The sequence below is a fragment of the Lytechinus variegatus genome, chromosome 10 (genome assembly GCF_018143015.1).
Source record: "Lytechinus variegatus isolate NC3 chromosome 10, Lvar_3.0, whole genome shotgun sequence".
Classification (NCBI taxonomy): Eukaryota; Metazoa; Echinodermata; class Echinoidea; order Temnopleuroida; family Toxopneustidae; genus Lytechinus; species Lytechinus variegatus.
In genome coordinates, this window is record NC_054749.1 from 21,505,350 (window position 1) to 21,529,697 (window position 24,348).

The window sequence follows — 24,348 nt, forward strand, 5'->3', positions numbered from 1 at the left end:
CCGCTCCAAAATGAATTTCTGGTTGCAGGGAGGGGTTTGATATCCAAGGCCCTGTGGAGACTCGTATTGGAACATCCTCATCTTATTTTCTGAATGTGATCATCTGGAATGCAGTCTTGAGATTCAGTTGATAGGAAAGTTCTTGGTAGGAAGAGGCCATTCAAGTTCTATATGTGAAAGAATACAAGGGAGAGAAAGAAAGAGAGAAGAGAGGAGAGAGTGAAGGAAAGGAGACAGCCAGGAAAACACAAGAGAAAGATGGGGGGATGGAGTGCAAGGGAGAGAAAGAGAGAGAGAGGAATATACAAAGGGAGAGATGATCAGATTGGGATGTTGGAGAAAAGAAGGAACAAGAGTTTCCATAACAGTAATAGAGGGAGAGAAATAAAAAAGGATCACATAGTCAAGATCATACATTATATACAGAGGTACAAATAAACACTGATGCACATACCTGCAGGTACAGTTTAAAGAATGATCTCAACATGCCTTTATACAAGAACAAATATATACACCTTATTCTACCAATCACACTAAGTGCTCTTCAGCAGATGAACAAGATTCTCGATTTCCAAATATTCACCAATTTCTGTGCATGCAATGCTCAATTGGTATTGATTGCCTCTCACTATTACATATCTGAGTGGAGTTATGGAACAATAAAGAATGTTTACATGCATGTGTTTATCGGAAGCCCAACTTGTGCAAAGGTGTTGTTTTTAAGGTCCGCTGTTGGCTGGCCTGTTGGAGCCGGAGAACAATGGATTCAGTCCACTGAATCTATTGTTCTCTGGTTCTCGACGGGTGACAGCGGGCCGAGGAATTGTGACTGGTAGTGTAAGTAACATATTTTATTGTATTTTTTTTGTATTTCTTGTAAAATATTGAACATTGTGTGATATGTGAATTTTGTTAATGTAAAAACCTGTATCTTTTGATATTTTATGAATAATAAAGTACCTCAATTGAGGATAAATAGAAAAAAAAACTTGTGCAAAGGTGTAAGGACAATTTGGACCATCAGGAACAATTCATATATTTTCTGTGTATTATCATTAAAATGACTCAAATAAATGATTCACAATTATGATATTAGTTTAAAATTTATGTTTTTCACTTTGCTTTGAAAAAATAAAACAAATCCTCAAAAATTCAACCAACTTTCTGTGGTTTCTACTTTCATCACATCCTGCATCAAATACATGAACTGATTGGAGTACATTGAACATATAAATATATGTGGAAAAGGGTATTTTTATTGCTTTAATAGACAAACTTCTAGCTTGTATACCATACTCATTTTGCTAATTTCTCAGCAATTACACATTTTCTACCAGAATTATTTGGCACACACATACATACTTAGATGGTCATTTTATTGGATTTGTCAAAACTTAACCCTTATCAAATGACTTTCATTTCTAAATCAAAAGTTTTGTGAAAAAACTGGTAACAATATGAGACCAAGATAAACTCACCATTATCTAAAACTACATCCATCGGCTTGTCATACTTGTTCAGAAACTCGGCAGGGGTGCAAAGGTCGGGCGTGAAGAGCAGGTAGCCAATCAGATCTGCCGTTGGAAGCAAAGAGCATGAATGTTATCGGTGATGCACTCACATTGAGTTATGTCACCCAGGAGAAGCACTGCTGAGTGCTTTGCTAACAGAAAAAACACAACATGATGGATAGACAATCACTCTGTATGCAAAGAGTGTCGCTCAGCTACAAAGTACTTGATATTGTGGGTTCTGGCCTCAAGGTATTATTATTTTTTCACTAAATCACTGCATGGAGCAGTTTCATGTTTGTATAATGAGCTTATGTGATGTCTCTTTTGCTTGTTCAGGCTGCAAGCACATCCTGTATCAACATTCCAATTTTACGATTCATTATCTATCTTTCCCCATACAGCAAGGGTTGCCTTAATTTATTCTGAACATTCTATTCAATCCATGAAGTTTGGTTAAAAACATATGGCAGAACTATTCTTTAATACATTTCCAGCAGGGGTAACTGCATTCCCTTATTTTTTTTCTCCTAAATATGTTGTCTTGATTGATTCTGAATTCAATTTCATTAATCACTGCAATTTGGTTAAAAAATACAAGACTTAAAACTATTTTAATAGAAACACTTGTCAATATCCAGCAGATAGACACTAAATACCGGTACATTTCCTATGCAGAATTATTTATTTGTTTACATGTTATGTTGCAGGTCTAAATATGTAGGTATGCAGAACTAGCAAATATGTTCATCACCATATAAGTTTGTGCTACATAATCGTAAGGAATCCTGGTGGGTGTAAGCTGTGTGCAAGTTACAAGTGATTTTACCAACGACTGGTGACCTTTTTTGTGGGGTAAATTATGTGCACCAAATTTTCATTGGAGTTGACGTAGCTTGTAAGAAAGGATCACCAGTTGTGCACAAATTTGCTCGCAACCTACGAACATCTTTATGAAACATCCACCCCCTCTACGCGTCTATCACAGTGGCATTCCTACTATCCTAACGACATGATGAAAACATGCCTGCAGGATTTCTGCAGAAAAGTCTCATCTCTGGCGTTGTGAGAAAATATTTTACTGTTTTGTGCGATAGCTCACAGATAGAGAGCAATTACGCAAAATCCCATTTTGCCACAATCTTCTTTCATCTTTCCCGTTTTTAATTTTTTTAGATTTTTATTTTAAATAGCATACTACTATGCTAAATGTATTTCAGAGATTTTTCTTTTTTTTATATATATTTACTACAAAATATTGAAGCTTCCGTTTTGACAAAAGTCAAGGTAAGTCTTTACCTCACTCACAGAGCACAGAGGGCGAGTATTGAAATCAAGAGCTCTGCAAAGCAGAAAGCAAGATTCCCACATGCATTAATTCTGGTTGAAATAATCTCATTCATCAAACCAAACAATAACATGTATGACTGACCTTGAGGAATGAGAAGGTCGGGTACTTTCTCATGTAATTGATCCATTACAGTCTTTAACGTGATCTGGAGTAAAAGAAAACAAACAACAGTAAAGAAAATTGGCGATGATAATCAAGTTGCATGAAAGAGTTCATATACGATCAAAATCTCAATCAGAATGTGTGTTCAATGTATGCGTACATTCATTGGATGGTAGCTACAAGTAAAAGCGGGCTGAAGCCACTTTCACTTTTCACTATGTGCCTGAATTCATGATGGTGGTTTTAAAACCACGGATTAAAAGCCAATTTTTCATGAAAGATTTATGCTCAATTAAGTGCATGCACTGAGGAAAATACCCTAATGAATGTACACTTTTATTATACTGTGCAACGGTAATATAAGTTGCTAAGGGGGTGATTCACAAAGATTAAAGTGTTACTTAAGTGTAGCTCATAGTCATCCTTATTGGTGTACACATATTTAATGCCCAATGTTATTGATAAATATGCAGTAGTGCTAATCAGCATAGCATGATTTGACCAATGCAAGATGTGTTTTATAACTCATGCAAATGGGAAGTGTGACCTTAAGTCAAACTTTGAATTAAAAATCTTTGAAAATCATTGTGAACCCCCCCCCCCACCTGTCTAATAGGACTCATTTATTATTATATCTGTGAACTCTTAAATAGAAAATGGACTCAAATCATGGCAACAAGCAAGAATTTAGCATCCCCAAACAAAGATGCATATATCAATCATAAAACCTTTCTAAATACGTGTGCTAAATTTAGCAGGATTCATACATGAAATTTATGCTGCTATCTACAGAATATTTTGCTTTCATAAATGTTTTCAGATATTGTTCGTAGAGCATGCTATTTCAAACCATGTTCTTCACATGCTTTCATATTCATCTTTCTCAATTTCATGTAAAGACTTCAATCAATAGAGCAGCAAAAACCATGTTTGTACTAACCGAAAGCTTGCTTGAATGATAATTCTTGCAAACTGCTGACAACTTTAATAGGACTTCTAACAGGCTCAAAACTACACAAGTATATTACATCTATACAGTGCGTATCAAAAAAAACGGGACAGATTTGAAAAGTCTATAAAATTTTAGTTTCAAATCATTATTTCTATATTTTGGTGTTAATAGGTGCTCTAAGGTCTGGTCTTTCAAATGCTAATAAAAAAAATTAGTTTCGTTCATGCTTGAGCGAACACGGGACGTTTTTGTTGGGGGTTCAAAAGAGGCTTGCGCCAGAATTGCAGAATATGAGTAATATGATGATCGGACTTCTTGCTTATTAGCAGACTTAACCTTTTCATTATCTTTGCCATAATTTTCAAATCATGCGGTCAAAATTCATTTTCAGATCTATTTATTTGCTTGAATTATTCTGTTATTTCTTTTTAATATGCTCTCTGTTAGCTTTGAATATTCCTTCAAGCTAAAATTATTTTTTTTTCAACCGAATTATGGGAGAGCATGGATTTTTTTATTCAAATCCTTTCATTATGTGCTACAAAGATTATGGTGCCTTTTGAACAAAGCCACACAGATGGGTGGGCGCTCGGGTTGCTCCCCCCCCCCCCCATTAAAAAATCATGACCAAAAAAAGTGGACAGGAAATAAAAGGACAGATAGAAAGTAAAATATATTATTTTCTGAATATTATGTCAAAATCTATCACAAAATTTGATATTGTAATTAAAAAAGTGGGAATATTTGCGTGCTCACTTCGCTCGCTCACAACTTTTTAATACATTTTACCCGATCTGCCATATCTAGCTCCTTCAAAATTGACTCAATACACCATTGTCATTGAAAGACATGAATCCCTTCCTGTGTTTCCTGTCAAGCAATTAAACTTGGTCAAGGAATTAATGACCCATTGAAAAATAGATTCATGTCTTTTAAAGGTACATAACATTATTTGTTTCACATAATAAAACGATTTTAATAATCACAAGTTTTCCCAATTAATCATTCAAATCTTCTTGCTTGGGTTGACAAAAAAAAATCTTCTTTTCTCAGTTACTTATGAAGGAAAATTAAAAGGTAAGAGAAGATTAAATGAAAAAACAAAATAATTCAATTAAATAAATAACTTTGTAAATGAAATTTGAGAGCATAATTCGAAAATTGTGGCACAGATAATGAAAAGGTCAAGAGGAAGTCTCCTGATTAGCAAGAAGTCTGATCATTGTATTACACATATTCTGCAATTCTGGCGCAAGCCTCTTTTTGAACCCCCAACAAAAATGTCCCGTGTTCGCTCAAGCATGAATAAAATTTATTTTTTTAAATTGCATTTCAAAGATAAGACCTTAGAGCATCTATTAACACCAAAATATAGACATCATTATTTGAAACAAAAATTTTATAGACTTTTCAAATCTGTCCCGTTTTTTTTGATACGCACTGTATAGCTTCATAAACCAGGAAGGGGGTTGCATGTACAGTGTTTGTGTATTAGATTAAATTGGGCAAGACATGTGTTTGATAATATCCTTCTATGCTAAAGCTTATATCAAGTAGCAACTATCATTGATCATAGCACCTTCTGTAGAAGTTGAACTACAAAGTAGAGTTATCTTATTTTTCATATCAGATAAAAGCAAAACTCTGAAGAAATTTTGAAGGACAATACTATTAGATCTTACAGTGTGATGACGTACATGCACGTAATAGCAACAAATATAGCTGAGCCCACCACTGCAAACTAGGATTAGTATAATGATCATACTAAGACTACTGAAATAGAAAAACTGGAGTCCTCATTATCTTCTCATTACTCTTTTAAGATCTTCTTATTTGTGACGTCAAGCATCAAGATCTTCCCTGTATGAAACTTTTGTGATGGTCATTACAGGCTGTGACTGATGGGTCATTATAATGTATAAATGAAGAAAAGCAAAGTGACCATCTAAGCAGATTGACATTTCCTTAACAAATTAGCTGCATTGTTAGGAAGTTGTTTTGATATGTTTGGGGCATTTTAATATCAATATCACTGTCTAAAATTCTACCGACATGTGCATTACACATCAATCATATACTAGTAGTATAAAGTTCACACTTGACAGTCAAGAATATTCAAACAAATAAAATTGAAACAAAGAACAAGTAACGCCTCTGGCAGTCGCGACTGCATATAGCAAAAGTGCCGACTTTGAAAACAGCTATTAAGAAATTATTCAAAAAAGTAAACACTCATATGATTATAAAATACCATGTCCATTGACCAATGTGACCTTTGACCACGATCATGTGACCTTTGACCATGATCATGTGACCTAAGACATGTGCAAAATAATAATTCATACTTGATTACCCTTAATATGTATAGATGTTTCATGAACTACATGTGTTGATCCATAAACTTTAAGTTATGATGCCAATTCAACAAATACCCCAAACAGAAACAAGCATAATATAGTCAGGGATACATGGTTATTCTTATGTCCTAAGTTTCATGAACTAGATCGATAAACTCCGTTGACCCTAAATGACCTTTGACCTAAGCCATGTGACCTGAAACTCGCACAGGATGTTCAGGGTCTCACAGGCCTAATTCATTCCCCATAGACTCATGTGTTAAATTGGCACTTTAAAAAATTCATTAAAAATAAGGATGAAATTCGGGGGTCGAATGTTTACTACCAGTGGATAGGATTTATATCTGGCAATCCATATCTGACCAGAAAAGGGTCCCTCGACCGGCTCATTTTAAAAATAAATTGGCGTGTTTGAAGTCACCGTCGGGGGGAGCAGATTCATCAACTCAAACAGCAAAATAGCCCTAATCCTTCCGCCAGTCAAAATATAGTCCAAAATTGGTGATATTTCTTCCCAATTAGGGAAAAGGAAGTTCAGTAATTACCAAAAATAGAATCAGTGTTAGATGGACAATCATATACATACACTTTGTCAATCAGCCATATCAAAATAAAAAAAAATAGCAATGGGTTGGCTCGAATGAATATCTATGGCCTACCACTAGTAATTAGGCCCGTGAGACCTCATTCTTCAGGGATACTTGATCTGTCTCAGTTTCATGAACTAGATCCATAAAATGTTGGCTATGATGACAATTCAAAATATAACCCCCAACATGGTCAAAGTCATGTGACCTGAAACTCAGGTAGGATCTTCAGTGATACACTATCATCCTTATGTCCAAGTTTCATGAACTAGATCCATATACTTTAGAAGTTATGACATTTCGAAAACTTAACCTTGGTTTAAAGATTTTGATATTGATTACCCCGATATGGTCTAAGTTTATTGACCGTAACTGACCTTTGACCTTGGTCATGTGACCTGAAACTAGCACAGGATGTTCAGAGATACTTGATAACCCTTATGTCTAAGTTTCAGGAATAAGGTCCATATACTTTTTTTAAGTTATGATGACATTTCAAAAACTTAACCTTGGTTAAGATTTCAATGTTGACAACGCCACCGTTGGAAAAGCGCCGCCTAGTCTCACTCTAGTCTGCTATGCAGGCGAGACAAAAATGGAAAAAAAAAATAATTTTTCAATGTAGGCTAGGCTAACTTAAATGTTGCTATTCAAGTATCCAAATATGTTTCGCAGATTTCTGAAGAATTTCTAAAAGAATAATTTTCAATCTGCCCAGGTCAATTCTTTAAAAAGAGAGCTCAGATCTCATCTCCCCCTCTTACATCATTCAATCATCAGTGAATTGTTCATGAATTATTTACAATCTCAATTTAAATGGTGCAATGTCAGGTATGCAGCAGTAGCAACAGAAAAATAAAGGCAAGGTATTGAATGAGAATATGCTGAGATGTGCAGTATTAACATTCAGGCTACTGCTGTATTAAACATACATTTGTAAACACCAGACACGGCCGGGCGTAGCCCCAGAGTAAAACTTTTACAGAATGCAAATTTGCAAAAAAAAATTGACAAGCAAAAACAAGAAAAAACATCAATACAAAATAGAACAGACTTTGTCACTGAAAAATTTGATGATGAAATAAAAAAGGTTATTGCTCATTTGACAAGGTGATCATTTCTGCCCCCTCCCCCGGTTTGGATAGGCGCCTGAAAGAAACACTGTATAAAATGGACCTTGACATGTCATGTCTCACATAAAAAAGAAAAGACTCAAAGTTTAATTGAACATTATCATATAAGTAAATTTATATATTACAAGAGAGATTTGCTCTTAAACTAGTTCCACATCTAACAAAGATAATAATACAATGCAAATATTCTGAATTGGCTTTGAAATAAAATAGTTGAGATGGCTGGAAATTTCAGAAGGAGTTGCCTCCCCAGAAAATATGATAAGGAGGAAAATATACAAAAGAAAAAAAATACATCCAGGGTCCAGTAAATGTCACCAAACAGCCAGTTAAAATGTGGCCCAGTGGATTAGTCTCCAGGCTTGGAATCTGAGGGATGTGGGTTCAAATCCCAGTCATGGTGTAATTTGCTGCACTCAAAGGGGTACCTGGCAGGTATTTATTTCTTGAAATGCTTGTGCGCTGTAAGGCACACTAAAGCAGGGGTAATAATATCCTGGTCATTTGGAAGCACATAGAGATGTTGTACTAACTGTCTATAATTATTTTTATTTTTAGATGTCACTGAATGACAACTTGTTATTGATAACATATACATGTATGCATGTCAAACTGTCTCATTGCATTTGATTGGCACATGATTATAGGCCAACAGCTAATTACATAAAATCATGTTATCAAAGGACAATATGCCTTGAGAAACCTTTCAAAAAGCATATATGAAAAACACCTGTCAATTTTGTGAAATAAAAATAACAAGTAATGCATGCTTCACGCAGAGAAAGGTAGGGGTTAATTGGCAGATTAAATTGGCAACAACTGCTTGTTAATGGGATCTTCAAAAAGAGAAGAGTTCCATTTTCCTTCAACTAAAATGTAGATGTTGCAAAACTTGCAAAGCTATGCTAATTGTGCTATGAAGAATGCCCCCCCCCCAAAAAAAAAAAAAAAAAATGAAATGACTGAACCAGGAGTAAAATCTTTGTAATTAGCTGTCTTATTGGAAAGTCTTAACAATGACAAACAAAATCCATCTGTGTATATGTACATGTATATTTTTTTGGGTGTGGTTTCATAAAGGTTACAAGAAACTAATATACATGCAAGCTACTAAATCCTGAAATATAAAGACCAAATCTTGTCCTAAAGAAAGAGTCAGTATTTTTAAAACAATTTTTTCTACTCATTAGTATTGAATTTTCATTTATTTAAAGTTTAATTCAAATATCTTCAAATACTTTTTGATGTAAAAATTGTGTACCAATAGCAAACTGAGAGATATGTTAAGAAAGGAAAGTTATACTTGTTGGTTAATGCATACTATTGCAGTCAAAATGATCATTATAGCTTTACATGTATACCATGAAGGTAGACCATAAACGCAGTCAGTGAAGGGTCATTTAGCTTCCATTCAGGAAGCCAAACCTATTAATGATCCAATAAAGATCTATACACGGCTAACAAATCTGACATTTTCCTACAAATGGGCTGATAGCGGAAGTTAAAAACACTCTTAAAGTAAAAACCCATTATCCACTTTAACCATCAGGTACAATATATTCCAGAAGAAGCAGGGATTTTTTTGTTGTTTTTCTTTACTGATACCAATCAAAAAAACATAATATATTAGGCTAAAGTATAACACAAAGGGATTTTTTTCACAACTTTGGGATTATATTTAAAACATGCTTGTATCAGTCTAAATATGAAATTTGGCGAAAATGGGTAAAAAATTATGACAATTGCAGGGCTCTGTGAAAACAACATATTGAAGGAAATCAATGAAGCCTGAATACAGAACTGTGTTCTATTATTTGGTGTATGGGTTGTATTGAAATGCAAAAAAAGTATGCATGATCAGTTTAACTGCTTGCAGATAAAATAGACCTATGCTTCTCCTTCCATCAATTTTTCAATGACAAACTAATCCCATTCCCTTGAAAAAATATTAACCAACTCTAAACTGATCAGCATAATCAAACTAACATAATTCAAACCCGGCTTTTATTAATCATGCTGATCAGATTTGATTTTTTTATTTTATCTGATTACATGAATCAGGTCTTGAACTGATCAAATCAATTCAAATTCCTTTAACAAGTCAGAGTGAATCAAATCAATCCGATCATCATTCAATACTCATTTTTCTAGATCATATCAAATCGGATAACCATAACAAAACATATTAGATCAAATCAAATCAATTAATTGCATCAAAATCAAATCAGATCAAATTAGAGAAAATGACTCTGAAGAAGACAGCCCGTGTCTCCCACAATGATGAAAGGTTATGAAACTCCAGCATTCATCTCTTAGTAATTGATTTGCCCTAATGACGGTAACACGTCCAAGTCATCATCTACACCACTCAACATCCACTGTTGGAAGAATTCATTCTTTAAGGTGATAACTCCAATTTCACTGTATTTCTGTGCAAATCATTCCCAATGCCATTCATCAAAATATTTCATCACAAAAGCATCAATTTCATGGAAAGGTCATGATTCGTGAGCTAATGATTTCTCTTAGCATAACCGGAAATCAAAATTCTTTTTTTTTTGCTTTCAGGTATTGCAGAGGCAGCAGAAATTTCCTTCTTATCTGGATGAAAAATACCAGAGGACAATTAATTTTTTAAGGAAATAAAGATGATTTTGTTAGTGCAACTTTGGAATCTCATGTCTGTGAGAACTGACATGGTCATGAAGATACATCGGTTGCAGACCTGCCAACCTCTGGGAATGAAAAACTGTATATAGTGATAAAAAAATGTATTTCCCCCACAAAAGTGTATTTCATAATAAAATGCTTGGTGCACTCGCTCATCCTGGCGCTCAAGCTGTATGCAAGCTAAAATGTGCACTGCTCTTGCAGATGAAACGTGTGTATATCTTCATCCTGGTTTTAACAAAATTATTGAAAAAAATTTACCTGAAATTACTTTGATCTAACAACCATATTTGTGTATGTTTTATGAAATAGAGACAGAGACATACATGTAGAGATGATTTTTCTCAATAAATATTGATTTTGTAAAAAGAAAAAAAAATTACAAAATATTTTCAAAAAACATAGTTTTTAAAGGAAAAACGTACTGCCATATTTTCGTTGCAAAAACGTACTGAATACGCCTAAAATGTACTGGTTGGCAGGTCTGAGATTGGTGTGCCATGTCAGCATACTTAATTGCTCTGTTGATTATTGGTGTACATTGTGCCATGTCTGCAAGACTTAAGGATGTGTAGGAAAATGCAGTTTAGCATAAACAGTCACATCCAGATTCCAGAATGCATTTTGCTAAAATGGACCACACTGTATTCAAGGGAATGAATTCTCTATCCTATTCACCTTTTCCCAAATTCCCGCCCATAGTAAAAGATCAATTTTGGTCAAAAATGGATTTGGCACCTTTTAAAACCGAGCTCAGGTTACGCTTCCTGGGTACATGCATGCATTTACATGGTTAGGCTCGTTAGTGTTCAGGTTATGACAAGACACTATAGGCTCATTAGTGCAACACCAGAAGTGGCTTGTAAAACAACTCCCAGGCCAAGGCCCTTCAATTTCCATCTACTTGTTGAATTTGTCAGCTGGAAACCCCAGGGGCGATCTACGTCAGTCTTCTTGACTCTCAAAATCTCAGAGAATTACTGTTTTTTCGGTTAAAGGTATGATTTGCTGAAAGTAGAAAATTGGCTTTGGATGGAGATGGAGATTCATGTTTGAAAGTTTTAGACAAAATGGAAGCCCTGTACTGAAATCTTCCCAAGAAGTGAGAAATAATTTTTGTCTGTCATTCACCGCGTTTGCTAGTGCCCAGCGGACAAAGCAGGTGCGCAAGCTGGAGCCATATCCACCTGCAACACACACAGAATATGCTTACTAGAAATATTTGTGTGGTGGTACTTGATGTGGTCCCAAGTGTACCACAGGCAGGGGCGGATCCAGCCTTCGCCAAATGGGGGGGGGGCATATGTTTTGTATATTGACATCCAATCTTTATATTTAAACTCCATTTCGAACAAGATATTAAAATCACCGAACAGGCAATGCAAAAGCGAAGCACGAGCGAAAATTTATATAGCGACATGAAAGATTCTTTTAAGTTATTTAAGTCCTTCTCATCTTATTTTATTCACAGGCCTTCCTCCTCTTTTTTTTTCCTCTTTCATCTTTTTTTCCCCTTTTTTTTTGCTCTGCCAATGGGGGGGGGGGACGGCCCCCCCCCCCCCCAGGATCCGCCTATGCCATAGGTAACATATTACTTGAAATCTAACTGATATTAAGTCAAAATCTTCATTCTCTTGTTCTCATTTTTATTTTCTCATTGATTTATCATTGTTATTTGAAATTCTTTCACTCATTTTGAAGCAAAAATGCCTATGACAGAAATTGACATTTTCCATAGTACTATTCTGTATTATAATGTTTTCATCTATTAATAGATGTATTTACCTGTGGTGTGTATTGAATCTTATACAAGTTGATAATTACAATTTCTACACTAATATGAAATAAACCTATATTAAATTAGCCAGTTACCAATGATTATTTAACATTCATTAATTACATATCATAATGAACTCAGATTCAATTAATTTTGGTACTTAGAAAAGCAAATGAGCTTTTATGGAGAAAAAAAATCATGAAGAATAAGAAAGAAGAGGAAGAATCTGGAGAAAAAGAAGTGAAAGAGAAATAAGGAGAAGGGGGAAAATGTAATACTTTACACACAAAGAAGAAGCAAGAAGACTATCTGACTTTAATATTCTTCACTATCAATGCATTCCAATTACAACCAGATCTTTTATAACAAGCTTTTATCTGTAGATCTTATTCCTTGTAAAACATACATTACAATTTACATGTACCATTTGCAAGACAATTTTCATGCTGCATTTACATTATGTATGCTAATCTTCAGAAAACATGGGATGCATGTTAAAAAGAATTCAGATTATTCATGAAAAACATGGATGGATTTGAAAGTTTGATTAAGGACGATTTATTTTTGGGGCAGCTTTACATAGATGTTCTCTGAATATATCTGGTATTCTTTGTCTCTATTACTCTTCTCTTCTCTCTCTCTCTTTCTTTCTTTCTTTCTTTCTTGATTTCTTTCTTTCTTCCTTTCTTTCTTTAAATGAAAGGCATTTTTTCCCCTTGCATTATAAGTAAACATTGCAATATCTTATTTTTTTATCATTACACACATACATGTATGCACAAACACACCCTCACATACCAAAACAGAAATTAATCATTAAAGCTTTATAATCTTAACTGATATTCAACCATCAAATATTCTGAAATACCGGTATATTTTCTCCTGCTCCTCCAACAGAAAATACTAGATAAACTACACTATCTTCGCTTTTTTTGCCACCTCTCCAAATTTTAGCAATCATTTCAATTTTTCTGCTTCCTATTTTGAGGGTTGAATTATTAAAACAGAAGGACTTAACTCGTTTCTGTTTTTATTGTTCAGGCAAAAAAAATTTAAGACAGGCATCACTTCACCGATCTCATGAACCGACGCATAGCCAAACCTTGCAAAAAATCATTCATCAATTTTTTTTATCATTCTTGATCGAGATATGTTTGTGGTTTTGAGAGAGTGTACAAACCTTTAATACGGTGGTTTGCAAAATATTAAATATGGCTCAAAGTTGCTCCTTAATTTTGTTGTAGGATGTGGTATAATGAATTCTCAGAAAATGCTCAGTTGGAGCTTGCTACTGTGTAGCCATCGATGAGGTAAACTACCAAATGCACATTTGAATTCAAGCATGACTTATGTCACTCTTAAATCTTTGTGAAACACCCCCTGTATACACGTCTTTAACAATATGTATACAGTATAGAATATCAAGTAATAAGCTATCAAACCTATAATTTGCCTATCTGTCAGAACACACACACACACACAAAAAAATTTGCACCCTCATCAAGAGCCAATGCTATTTTCAACTTATTTGCATATGTGTAAAAAAAAAGACCCGACAGTCTTATGGGAATTCATATTAAGGTATTGAAACTTGCATACTTTAAGAGAGAAAGAGATTTCTTGAAACTTGAATCTTACCTTTGGTTGTTTGCTAAGATAGGATCCAAGTTTAAGCATCAAGGCTAGACACTCTGGTGCCTGAAAAAAAAATATTATAGGTTCGTCATTATATCAAGCCATGTTCAATGAATGAGCAATTTTCTTGATACATTAAACATGGAACATATCTTCATGATTAGAATGAGAGACATTCAGTATTTTAGGCAAATCAACAATTAACCTTATTAATAATAATATCAATAATCATTGATAACAGTAATAATTTAGCAGCGATACCTTTTTATCAAGTGCAATTTAGATCACACAGGAGGACTTCTCAATGCACTTTGCATTCAGGAAAATAGTGAATTCTACACTGAAATCAATAATCAATCAAATTCTTATCTGAGAATAATCTACAAAACAAGATTCAATAACACAGTGCATTAGATGATAAGTGTTCATAAAAAGATATTATCAACAGTTTCAATTGATAATAATTGAAATCAGTTATGAAACCAAAGCATGATACGGGACCCTGTATAGACAGCACTATGGTACTGTGAAGTGTTTATTCCCTGATACCAAACTCATCACAATTTGCTCCACATTTTAAAAGACTGCTCATTCAGACCCTCAACTCGAGTGAAGGGTTTGCAAAGCAGACTAAGGTTGTGAAATTGTGAAAGTAAAGCCACAGTACTTCATCAAAATCAATTTTCCGTGGAAAATTTTAACAACTGGAATTCCTTTAACAGACTCAGCAGTGAGTGCATATCAGTGTAAGTTATACTTCGGAAGGTGTGGTACAGTCCTTATCTGGGTGGTATGTCATAAAGCTATTTGTAGGTAATGCACAAATTTTGACTCAACTTGAACATGTTCTAGATGTTAAGTCAGCTACATTGGAATAAGAAATGGTCATAGGTCATGCAAATAGTGTACGTAAAGCCATGTACAAGGAATAGCTCTATGAAACCGCCTCCTGTGGGCTGGAGACCCTTTCTTGTAGTATACCCCCAAGTTATTGCTGGTATTGATTTAGTTCCAAAGAACGGTTACTAGTTGTCCGTAAAGTCATTCATTACTCACGAATGGCTTTATGAAACACCTGCCTTAAGGGACGAATATGGCTACCTTTGTGCCTCAACGTCAAAATTTAATATTAAACTAATATCACACACAGTACTGACCAGCTTCTCAATAGGCTCTGAGGTTTCATACTCCTGTAGCCTGGATTCAGGAAGGTTGAGCACCCTGAAGCTCCACTGGGAGAAGAGCCTGGTTGGGACATTGCTAGAGACTACCAGGATCTTACTCTCCTCCACCAAGGTGTTACTCTCTATCAGGTCACGAAGGTCACGGATCAGGGCCATCAGCATCTCGCTTGAAGACTGCACAATGGAAAAAAAAAGAAAATGATCAAGTTTAACCTCTCAAGTAGTAAAACAATACTATTCAAATATGTTCAGGAGTCTACAGACCATTTTTTTGTTGTTGTTGCATGTGTGTGTGTGTAATCACTCTTTTATTTTCAATGATGAAAACATATTAGTGTGACCTTGAACTTTGACCTTATGTCCTCAAAATTGATAGGCTTCCTGGGATCCATGCTAGTATATACACACCAAATTATATGAGCCTAGATTAAGTTAAACTGTAGTTATCGTGTTTACAAGGACTGCAGAGGGGTTAGATGAAAATATGTCACTGTGACCTTGACCTTTGACCTTTTGACATTAATATACATAGGCTTCCTAGGATACATACACACCAAATTATATGAGCCTAGGTTAAGTTAAACTCAAGTTTGCATTTGCAAGGAAAAGTTAATGGAAGGAAGGACACCGAGCATGATACCATATGTCCCGTCGAGACGGGCGTATAAAAAAGCGATCACAGCACATATCAGGGGTTGATCCAAGATTTCATACATGGGGAGGAGGCAGAAATCTGTTCTAATTTCACATTTTGTTTCTCTAAAAAAAATGGTTATCATTGGCCATTGTCACCATAAAATATTGTCAAGGCATCAGCAGATGGACCCAGGGACTCCTCTAAGAATAACATTACATTGGCAGATCATCCAGGGGTGAGCCTTCATGATCCACCAGTGTGTCATATAAACACTCACACAAATTGAAAATATTTGTACTTTTTAAAAGAGACACACCCACCTCTACAAGATGAACAAAGTGATGAGGGTAAACCAACAACATTCCTGTAGCCCCTTCACCCTGGTACTGGTTCTGCCAATTCTTGAACTGTTTCTCATAGTGAGCTGATTGGGGGGGGGGGAGGGGGGAGAAGAACAAGAAAGTAGTATGGACATTATAAAAAAAAAACTCGTGAAAAATAATTTAATTATAGATTATCAACTGGAAGTGGATACCTTGCAAGTAGAAAATTACATAAAGAGCAAAATAAGGGCAACAAATGTCTAGATATCAATATCATTCAGTCCAATGTACAATTAAACATGAATGTGTTCAAAATTTAAACAATACAGCACCAAGATATTTAATACATGTTGCATCTAAATTGTAAATAAACCTTCTGTTTTAAATTGTTTCATATTCTCAATAAAGCATTTACTGATGATGTATTATCTTGTTTAGAAAAATTGTATATTCATTTTAAGAATGCCATCCCTTAATTACATAAAGATAACTTCAAAGAATACTTTATCTTGAAGTCATGATACAATCAAGTGATAAGATTTTATCCACTCTTACCTCCTAAAATCCTCTTCTCTGGTAATGAATCAGTCAATTTTGCTACATAAACCAGTCTGTGAAGAAGGGATTTCTGTAGGCATAAAAATGGGAAAAGGTCAATGAGATGTGCAGTACAGATTACATGAACATAGCTGTGGTTGAGATGTATCAGAGACATCTTTCATAATCTTTTATCCCAAATATGAACAAAATTTAACAAAAATTGAAAGGCACCCCTCCCCTAGGAAGCTGCTGTTAAAAAATGTTGGAATGTCAATTATTCAATTTTACATTTGTCATCCAAATGTTATTTAGTTCTTCAAATTTGTTTTTCAATGTTTTCAGTTATTCCCATTGTGGCAGTTGATTTCAAATATTGAACTTTTGTTTTAAACACTGTATTAAATGTCAAACATAGATGGGAGAGTGAACTTGAGGACTATCAAAATTTCAGAAAGAACATTTTGAGGATGATGAAGTAAAAAAAAAAAAAACACTCATTGTTGACTTAAAGATATAAACACATACAAGTACAATGTTGGCCCTATCTTAAGAAATCAGCTCATGGTTTTATTTTCTAGAACCTACATAAAGCTTATCTTGAGACAAGTGTTTCAATGAAAAAAAAAAAAGGAAGTAATTTAGCTACCGCTCAAATGAATTGAGAAGCATTACTCGATCAGGGTCAGCTTTGCGAATCTTTCCAAGAATAGAATCAAGAACACTGTGTCTTGGTCTCGTCAACACCTCTGTGGGATCTACCCAATAGTACTGGGGCTGGCTAGGCTTTCCACTGTTCTGACTCGTTGCCATAACAAATGATTATTTTTTACACAATTCAGTATGATCAGGTCAACACATTTGACATCCAGTCTAATTAATTCCACTTCTGTCCTCTTTTTAGTTAAGCTTTCTTCCTTGAACATTTAAGCCAATTACCACTGGTTTCTGTCTATTGCTGATTGGATTTCTGCATGCCAGCCTTTTGAAGTTGGCCTTGATTTCATAAAATGAAAAATCCAACAAAAACACCAGACAACATGCACAATATGAATGAGCAAATAAATCTTGTTTCAATATTGTGGGTAAAATGACAGTTCCACTGAGCTGAAGAGAATGATGTGAAAGAAAATGGCAATATAGTTCAATCCCCGTAACCACTAAGTTGAAAATAATACAAAAGTTGAAATTCAATGCCACAGTAATAGATTGCTTTTCTGTTGAAGATTTCCCTAAGAAGTGAGGGCAATTCTACAGAAGAAAAATAATCCACGACTCACAGTAGACTCCTCAAAGAAGGCAATATTCTGACTAACATCTGAGTAATTTGCAGCAATGGTGTACTACATGCAGATTATTAATACTGGCTAGGCTTTAATTGCACTGAGGCAGTAATCAAAAGAAATCAATCAATTATTCATATTGTACACCCAAACCATGAGGGCAGGTGAAATCTACATTAATACAGTTCCAAGTGGCAGCTGATTTCATCTAGTTACCATGGCAATGCACAAACAAAACTGTTTGATCCAGGAATTTCCCTCAGAGATGCCAACAATGACTGTAACACCTATCTGTCTCTGTCCTCAATGATTCTTTAGAGCTCATTAAATGAAATATTGATTATTTGTGTTTTATTCATGCAGTATTTGAATATACTGATCAATCAAAAGCTTTATCTTTAATAGTGCAAACACGTCAGAAGGAATTGTTTATTTTACTCATCACTTGAGCTAACAATCACTTTCTATCTTTCATTACATTGCATTCAATCATTTCCATGTTCCGTTTTGAACAACATCAATAAAAGATCATTATCAAAATATTGAACAAAGGCAGCTTTTGAATCAGGAGTAAAGAATCTCTCAACATTTTCTCAGTCTTTTTTTTCTTCTTTCATTTCCGTAGATCATTCAGGGTGAAGAGCATACAAAAGTCAGCAATCTAAAGAATTCCCAAATAAAAATACCCTTGGTCAAAGAGAAAGCTCTCAATTCTTCTCTTTTTCTTCAATTTAAACATTACATTAGATTGCAAGAGGAGTTATATACACTTTGCAAAACAGAGGTTACCTACAAAATATATTTTCACTAATCCCCCCCCCCAAAAAAAAATAATAATAATAAATAAATTAAAAAAAACAATAAAAATCCCCAAAATGTACCTAGATTTGGTACATTAACTTGTTGGAATTATTCTTGTAAAAAAAATCAATTTAAATGTCTTTTAAAAGAAAATATGAAGATTTCATTTTCCTCTGTATGACATTGACACTAATAGCAATTATGCATTGAAAAGTGAGGTGCATGTTAATCCTGCTTCCACCATAATTGATTCAGTATTCAGTTTTGTTCATAGTTACATGTAATAATATTAATTTTAATTCCCTACATCTGTGTTAATGTTGTTATGTTTTCAGGATGTTGAAAAGAAATTTAGCATTTATTGAGTGACAGAGTATAGTTCTCATCCTTTCCTAAAATTCTCATAATTAATTTGTATTTAATTGTATCATGGTGGTGCCCCATCCACAAGTTTTTTAAATGAAAACTTCTAGGGGCTCCCAATCCCATGTTTTTATCTAATTTGTATATACCTGTATTTTTATGATTGGTTGATTGAAATAAATTTTGAATTGAAATTGAATTGAATGTCGTCATAGAACTCATTTGAACTTGGAATATTTTCTGGGTATGTTACTGATGGCAATTGCCAAATTGAAGTCATTGCAGGTTGAGTAGAATCTAACAAATGATTTACTCAATATGCTATTCAAAAATATTAAATCATCAAAATGAATTACAATGACTGAATAGCAGATCATAATTCAGAAAGACTGCATTTCTCCTTGTTTAGCACAATAGTCATTATCCATACAGAACATGAAAAATAAACATTTTTTAAAGTACCCTCATAAAGTTTATTTTCCACATTTGTACATAAAATATATGTCAATAACATCATTAAAATAGGAAATCACAAAACATCAGAATAAAAAGCATGGTCAAAATAACTATTTGAAATACTAGTACTCTGACCGTAAAAGAACCGCATAAATCATTTTTTAAGAATATAGAAAAATAAAAATAGAATTTGGGGAGCAACAAAGGTCAAAGGTCCATCGAGGCTGCTCCCAGATTATGGTTTAACAAAATTAAAACAAAACAATCACAAATAGGTACATTTGTACCCTTCCCAATAAGCAGGGTTTCTAAGTTGTGTGTGTGGACAATATCAATAATTTTAGTTGCACTTAAAAGACAAAACTTGTGTATTACAAGCTTTAAGATACACTGTTCCAACCTTCAGGTCCCGAATATTTAATACCCGGTAGTTGTTAAGCTAAATATTCATATATTTATAAAGGGAGATGTATACTAATAGATGACTTAGTTTCATCTGCCAATTAACAGGAAAAATCTTATCAGTGAGAGTTTACTTTTAGGCAGGGATTTTTTCAAATTATAGAAACCTTTTATTTTTATCTTGCATATTTCTGTAACTCTCTAAATTCTATACTTAGTAAAACAAGAAGAAATCGTGAGAGGGGATGAGTGTTACTTATAATTCAGACTGTATGCTTTTGAAGTTATTCCATTAGCCATACAGTATATGGTAGAATGACCCCAAACAAGTATACAGTGTAAAAGTATTTTGTATGAATTGTTTGAGACAATAAATAGCCCCAATTGGATTTACACCAATTTACAACAAGTGACATTGACATGCTCTTTTCAGCTTAACTTCATCATCTATGACTAAACCTAAAAATTTATTTTGAGTTACATATGTGTCTTCTTGATACTTATCATCTTTATACTTTATCATCAACAGTCATAGTTTAAAAATTGTAAAGCAAGTCTTCTCAAGATTTATCATCAACTTTTTGCAAGAGAACCATTCACATATATTTGACAAAGTTCTCTGAATCAAGAATTCTTTGGAATTCACTACTAAATGTATTTTTTACAAAATAATTAGTATCAGCAAAAATTATTGAAAACAAATGTTTGAAACAGAATAAAGATCATTGATAACAAATGTAAAAAGGCCCCCCCCCCTGAACCAAACCTTGGGGAACACCTAAACATCAAATCAATTTGAATAAAAACTGTCAATATTGTGTATTGTTTTCTTAAATAACTATTTCAAGCACATACCTGGCCCTTGGATTCCACAACAATTTTTATAATAAAATTGTATGGTTGATTGTCTAATGCAATAAAAATAATCACAAGAAACTAATTAATCATTACATGTAAGTCAATTTTATTCGCACTACATGCGATATTCGAGGAAAAGTGTTAGCACAGCTGCTACAGGTTGTAAATGTCAGTGTCAACAGCACACTTCTTTTCAAAACGTACCATACACGACTCACAAGAGGGGGTGGCAATAATCTATGCCATTGTTGCATACAGCCTAAAGGGCTGTGAGAGTCTGCAGATATGACTAGGCTAGAGTCTAGGCCCTATCAGGCTGCATAGAAGTAACTTTGTTAGTACTAGTAGGAGTATCAAAATGAAACATGCAATTAAAAAAAAAACATTCATCAGCTCCACAAGTCCATGTTGGAGTCCAAGTTAAATGTGAGACTTACATGTATATAACAAGTTAGTCCGAGTAAGGGCCCTGGGGTTAACTAATGGTGGTCAGACCTTAATTTGCGAGTTGCCTAATATTGCACACGGTACTTGAGTATCTCTTTATCTAATTAATATCTTGAAAAAGTGATATCACCAACAGAACAAGTGACCCAAAATTATTCACTTAGGTAATTTTCTTGAAGGTACATGTAAGCCGTAAGGTCTAAAATTGTGAAAATATTAGCAAAACATCGATGAATTTTGTTACCTTTTGCCTCCACTCCGAGAAAATCTGATCTTCTCGACAAGCATCAAGAAATCACCAGTTTGCAAGCAGAGGTCTCCAAATAAATAAGTAAAATGTGATACCAACCAAATTTAACCTCCGATATACTCATCTTACCTTTGTCTGCTTGATTTATATTCTAAAGCTTTGTAAAAAGATTGCGCGCAAATTAAGGTCACACTTTTTCAGCCGAGTGCGCACTAGTCAATTGCCATGGAATTTTGAAATTGCGATAGGCCTATGAGCTAGCTAAACCATTGACATACTTTATTATTTTGTCAAGTGAATTTGACTTTGGGCATGTTCAAGATGTTGGGATCTTGCCTTCCATCTGGTATTTATAATTTTGATTAATTTTTTAGTGAACTGTGACAAATTTTTGATTGAAAATCAACTTCATAATTTTTAAAATGTGCGCAAATTATGGTCACCCCACATAGGCCTGTAAACTCACTGCCAAAACAAAAGCCAATAAAGGCAAAAAAAGGGGCAAAATTAAAAGCCCAAAACAGGTCCAAATTTATTGTCTTTAGGCCCTATCCGATATCTTATAAAGTCTCAAGCTATATTATATGACTTTCAAGTTTCAAATTGAGTCCCATCGCTTTATTTTTACCTGATGCGGACTCTACCATTCATTCCATTTCATTCATTTCTTTTCAGCTGTGTTTTTGGTTACCGATCACGCCGATGGCCCACCCACCCACAACCCCCAAGTTGGCCCATTTCTTCCCCAGAACTCCGGCGAAGTGAAATTGGAACGGGACCCACTTGACTATTTGCGACGGTCTTCAGTAGTCGATATTTTAACAACGTAGACATATTTTCAACAGAGATATCATAATTTCATGCCTTTTGTATATCCTCACCTTATTAAGGGCACGATTTCTCTCCTCTATGACCTCGAGGAGATTTAATCTGGTGTTTTCGTACATAGATTCGGCTCGATCACCTGCCATTTTTCGCTTGTCGTTGTCAAAGCAACTTTACTATCTTTCAACTCTAGCTGGCGCTAAACCCGATTTATTAAGGATTTCATTAAATTTGTAAAATTTTGAAAGAAATATTGAATAAAAATTGTAAAAGTATGTTCGAAAAGACCAATAAACTTCAAAGCAGCCGTTCAGTGAGTAAATCATTGACAATGATACTGATCAGTGAATATAACTAATGTTTAATAAGGACGACTTTTCCATTGTCATAATCAGTTATTTGAAGTTCCCGGTAGCGATTACCTTTTACAAAGTTTAAAAACATAAACTTGATTAAACTCTTGTCCGATACTGCTCAAACTTTCATCTGTTTGTCTCCTTATACCAAGTTTTGTTTTACCTGACAGCTAAGAAAGCACGAATGTCTGTAGGCAAGCAACCAGGGGACCAATGGCTTAAGGTCCTCTCTGGGGGACCTGCATGGTAATGAGGATAAATGCCTTACCAAAGGGCACTAGCGCACCATATGAGTATCGAACTCGGGACACCGGAATCCGAAACCCGCGCTCTACCGACTGAGCTATATATCGCGTCTCATCTTTCTTCACTTTTTAAAACAACTGAAGAGTTACGATACCCATTTATATGCACCGTGTGTATTATTGTTTATTTATTGAACTTACCCTATACTCGTGAAGGTAGATTTATGGCAGATAAGCGTATGAGACAAGCAAAATGGTTCTACAATAACCCGATTGTATAATTTCATTTGGTATTATTGTTATCTATTCATAGTTATGATATAGAATGACATCCATAATCTAGAACTTGGCTCCAGTATATTGAATGCGTTATGATTTGGGATGGTTTTCACCTTTTCAAGAAATCAAGAAAACACTACCACTATCGAATACAAGTATATAAGCCTTCTTCTTCTTGGTTTTGATGGCAACCAGTGTGAAATAAGTATTTTGCCACTTCGTAGCTCTATGATTTCTACCTTTTTAATCTATTTTAAATACAAAATATTCTTTAAAAAATTCCTGAGTTCAAGACCATTAATTTTGGTCTTTTTTGTCAAATCGCGTACACTTTTTAGATAATCATATGAAATACTTCCCTATAGGCAGGGGCCCTTAGAATTTACATTTTTTCCTACTTTAATTGTTCAAGTTTCCGATTTGTGCCGGCGTGTGTCTTTTTTTCTATGCCTTTCTAATAAACCATATCATTCCTTTTATTTTTTCTTTGATTTGCTCTACAAAGCCTGATGTCGGCCTAAACTCTGTTTCTTTCTCAGTTTTTTTTTTTAATTCCTTCTCGGGAGCGAATTATTTCTTGAGTTCTCTCAATCTATTTCCTTTTCACTTTTCTCCTTATCTTGTATTCTCCCTTCTTTCATTATGTTTTCTTTCATTTTTTTCATTCATTTATATGTATTACATTTTTATTCTAAGGGGTGGTAGGGCTTAATTGCCACGGATAGGGGATATACCCTGGACGCTTACTTTGCCCCCCTCCCCTCCCTTGCCCCTACTTTGCCACAGAGATGAAATCATCGTCAATCAATCGTCATTGAGCTATGGGATGCCAATCGTGGAACAATAATCAACGGCAAATATTTCAGAGATTCGGAGGCAAATACAACGTACTGCTCACAACTATTTTTAAAAACAAATGGATTCATGAACTGATATATATTTGCCTATGACATCGTATACTAATCTCTGGCATAATCTCTTTTAATTATTATTAAATAATAAATAAACTATTGCGCTATTCATGCTG

General features: G+C 34.4%; 1 protein-coding gene across 2 annotated transcripts; it reads right to left on the bottom strand.

Moving 5' to 3' along the window:
• Window positions 1-92: 92 nt before the first annotated feature.
• On the bottom strand, window positions 93-22,625 carry LOC121422777 (testis-expressed protein 47-like). Of its 2 annotated transcripts, none has more exons than XM_041617963.1 (8): window positions 22,498-22,625; window positions 16,775-16,847; window positions 16,217-16,320; window positions 15,233-15,433; window positions 14,079-14,138; window positions 2,944-3,007; window positions 1,479-1,574; window positions 93-167 (listed from the first exon to the last, which is right to left on the bottom strand). In XM_041617963.1, the coding sequence occupies exons 1-8, from the start codon at window positions 22,585-22,587 to the stop codon at window positions 124-126; spliced, it is 732 nt and encodes a 243-aa protein (XP_041473897.1). In that variant the 5' UTR covers window positions 22,588-22,625; the 3' UTR covers window positions 93-123. The 2 variants fall into 2 exon arrangements, with proteins under 2 accessions (XP_041473897.1, XP_041473896.1); XM_041617962.1 differs by lacking the exon at window positions 22,498-22,625 and adding an exon at window positions 17,432-17,810.
• Between the last annotated feature and the right edge of the window lie 1,723 nt (window positions 22,626-24,348).

What these genes read in the sequence shown, in the direction of transcription:
- LOC121422777 (XM_041617962.1), bottom strand. Translation starts at nt 17,569, where the DNA reads ATGGCAACGAGTCAGAACAGTGGAAAGCCTAGCCAGCCCCAGTACTAT. An exon ending in GCAAAGCTGACCCTGATCGA is followed by an intron (nt 16,848 to 17,431) that starts GTAATGCTTCTC and finishes TTATGCCTACAG; the next exon opens with AAATCCCTTCTTCACAGACT. An exon ending in GGATGTAGTTTTAGATAATG is followed by an intron (nt 168 to 1,478) that starts GTGAGTTTATCT and finishes TTTCACATATAG; the next exon opens with AACTTGAATGGCCTCTTCCT.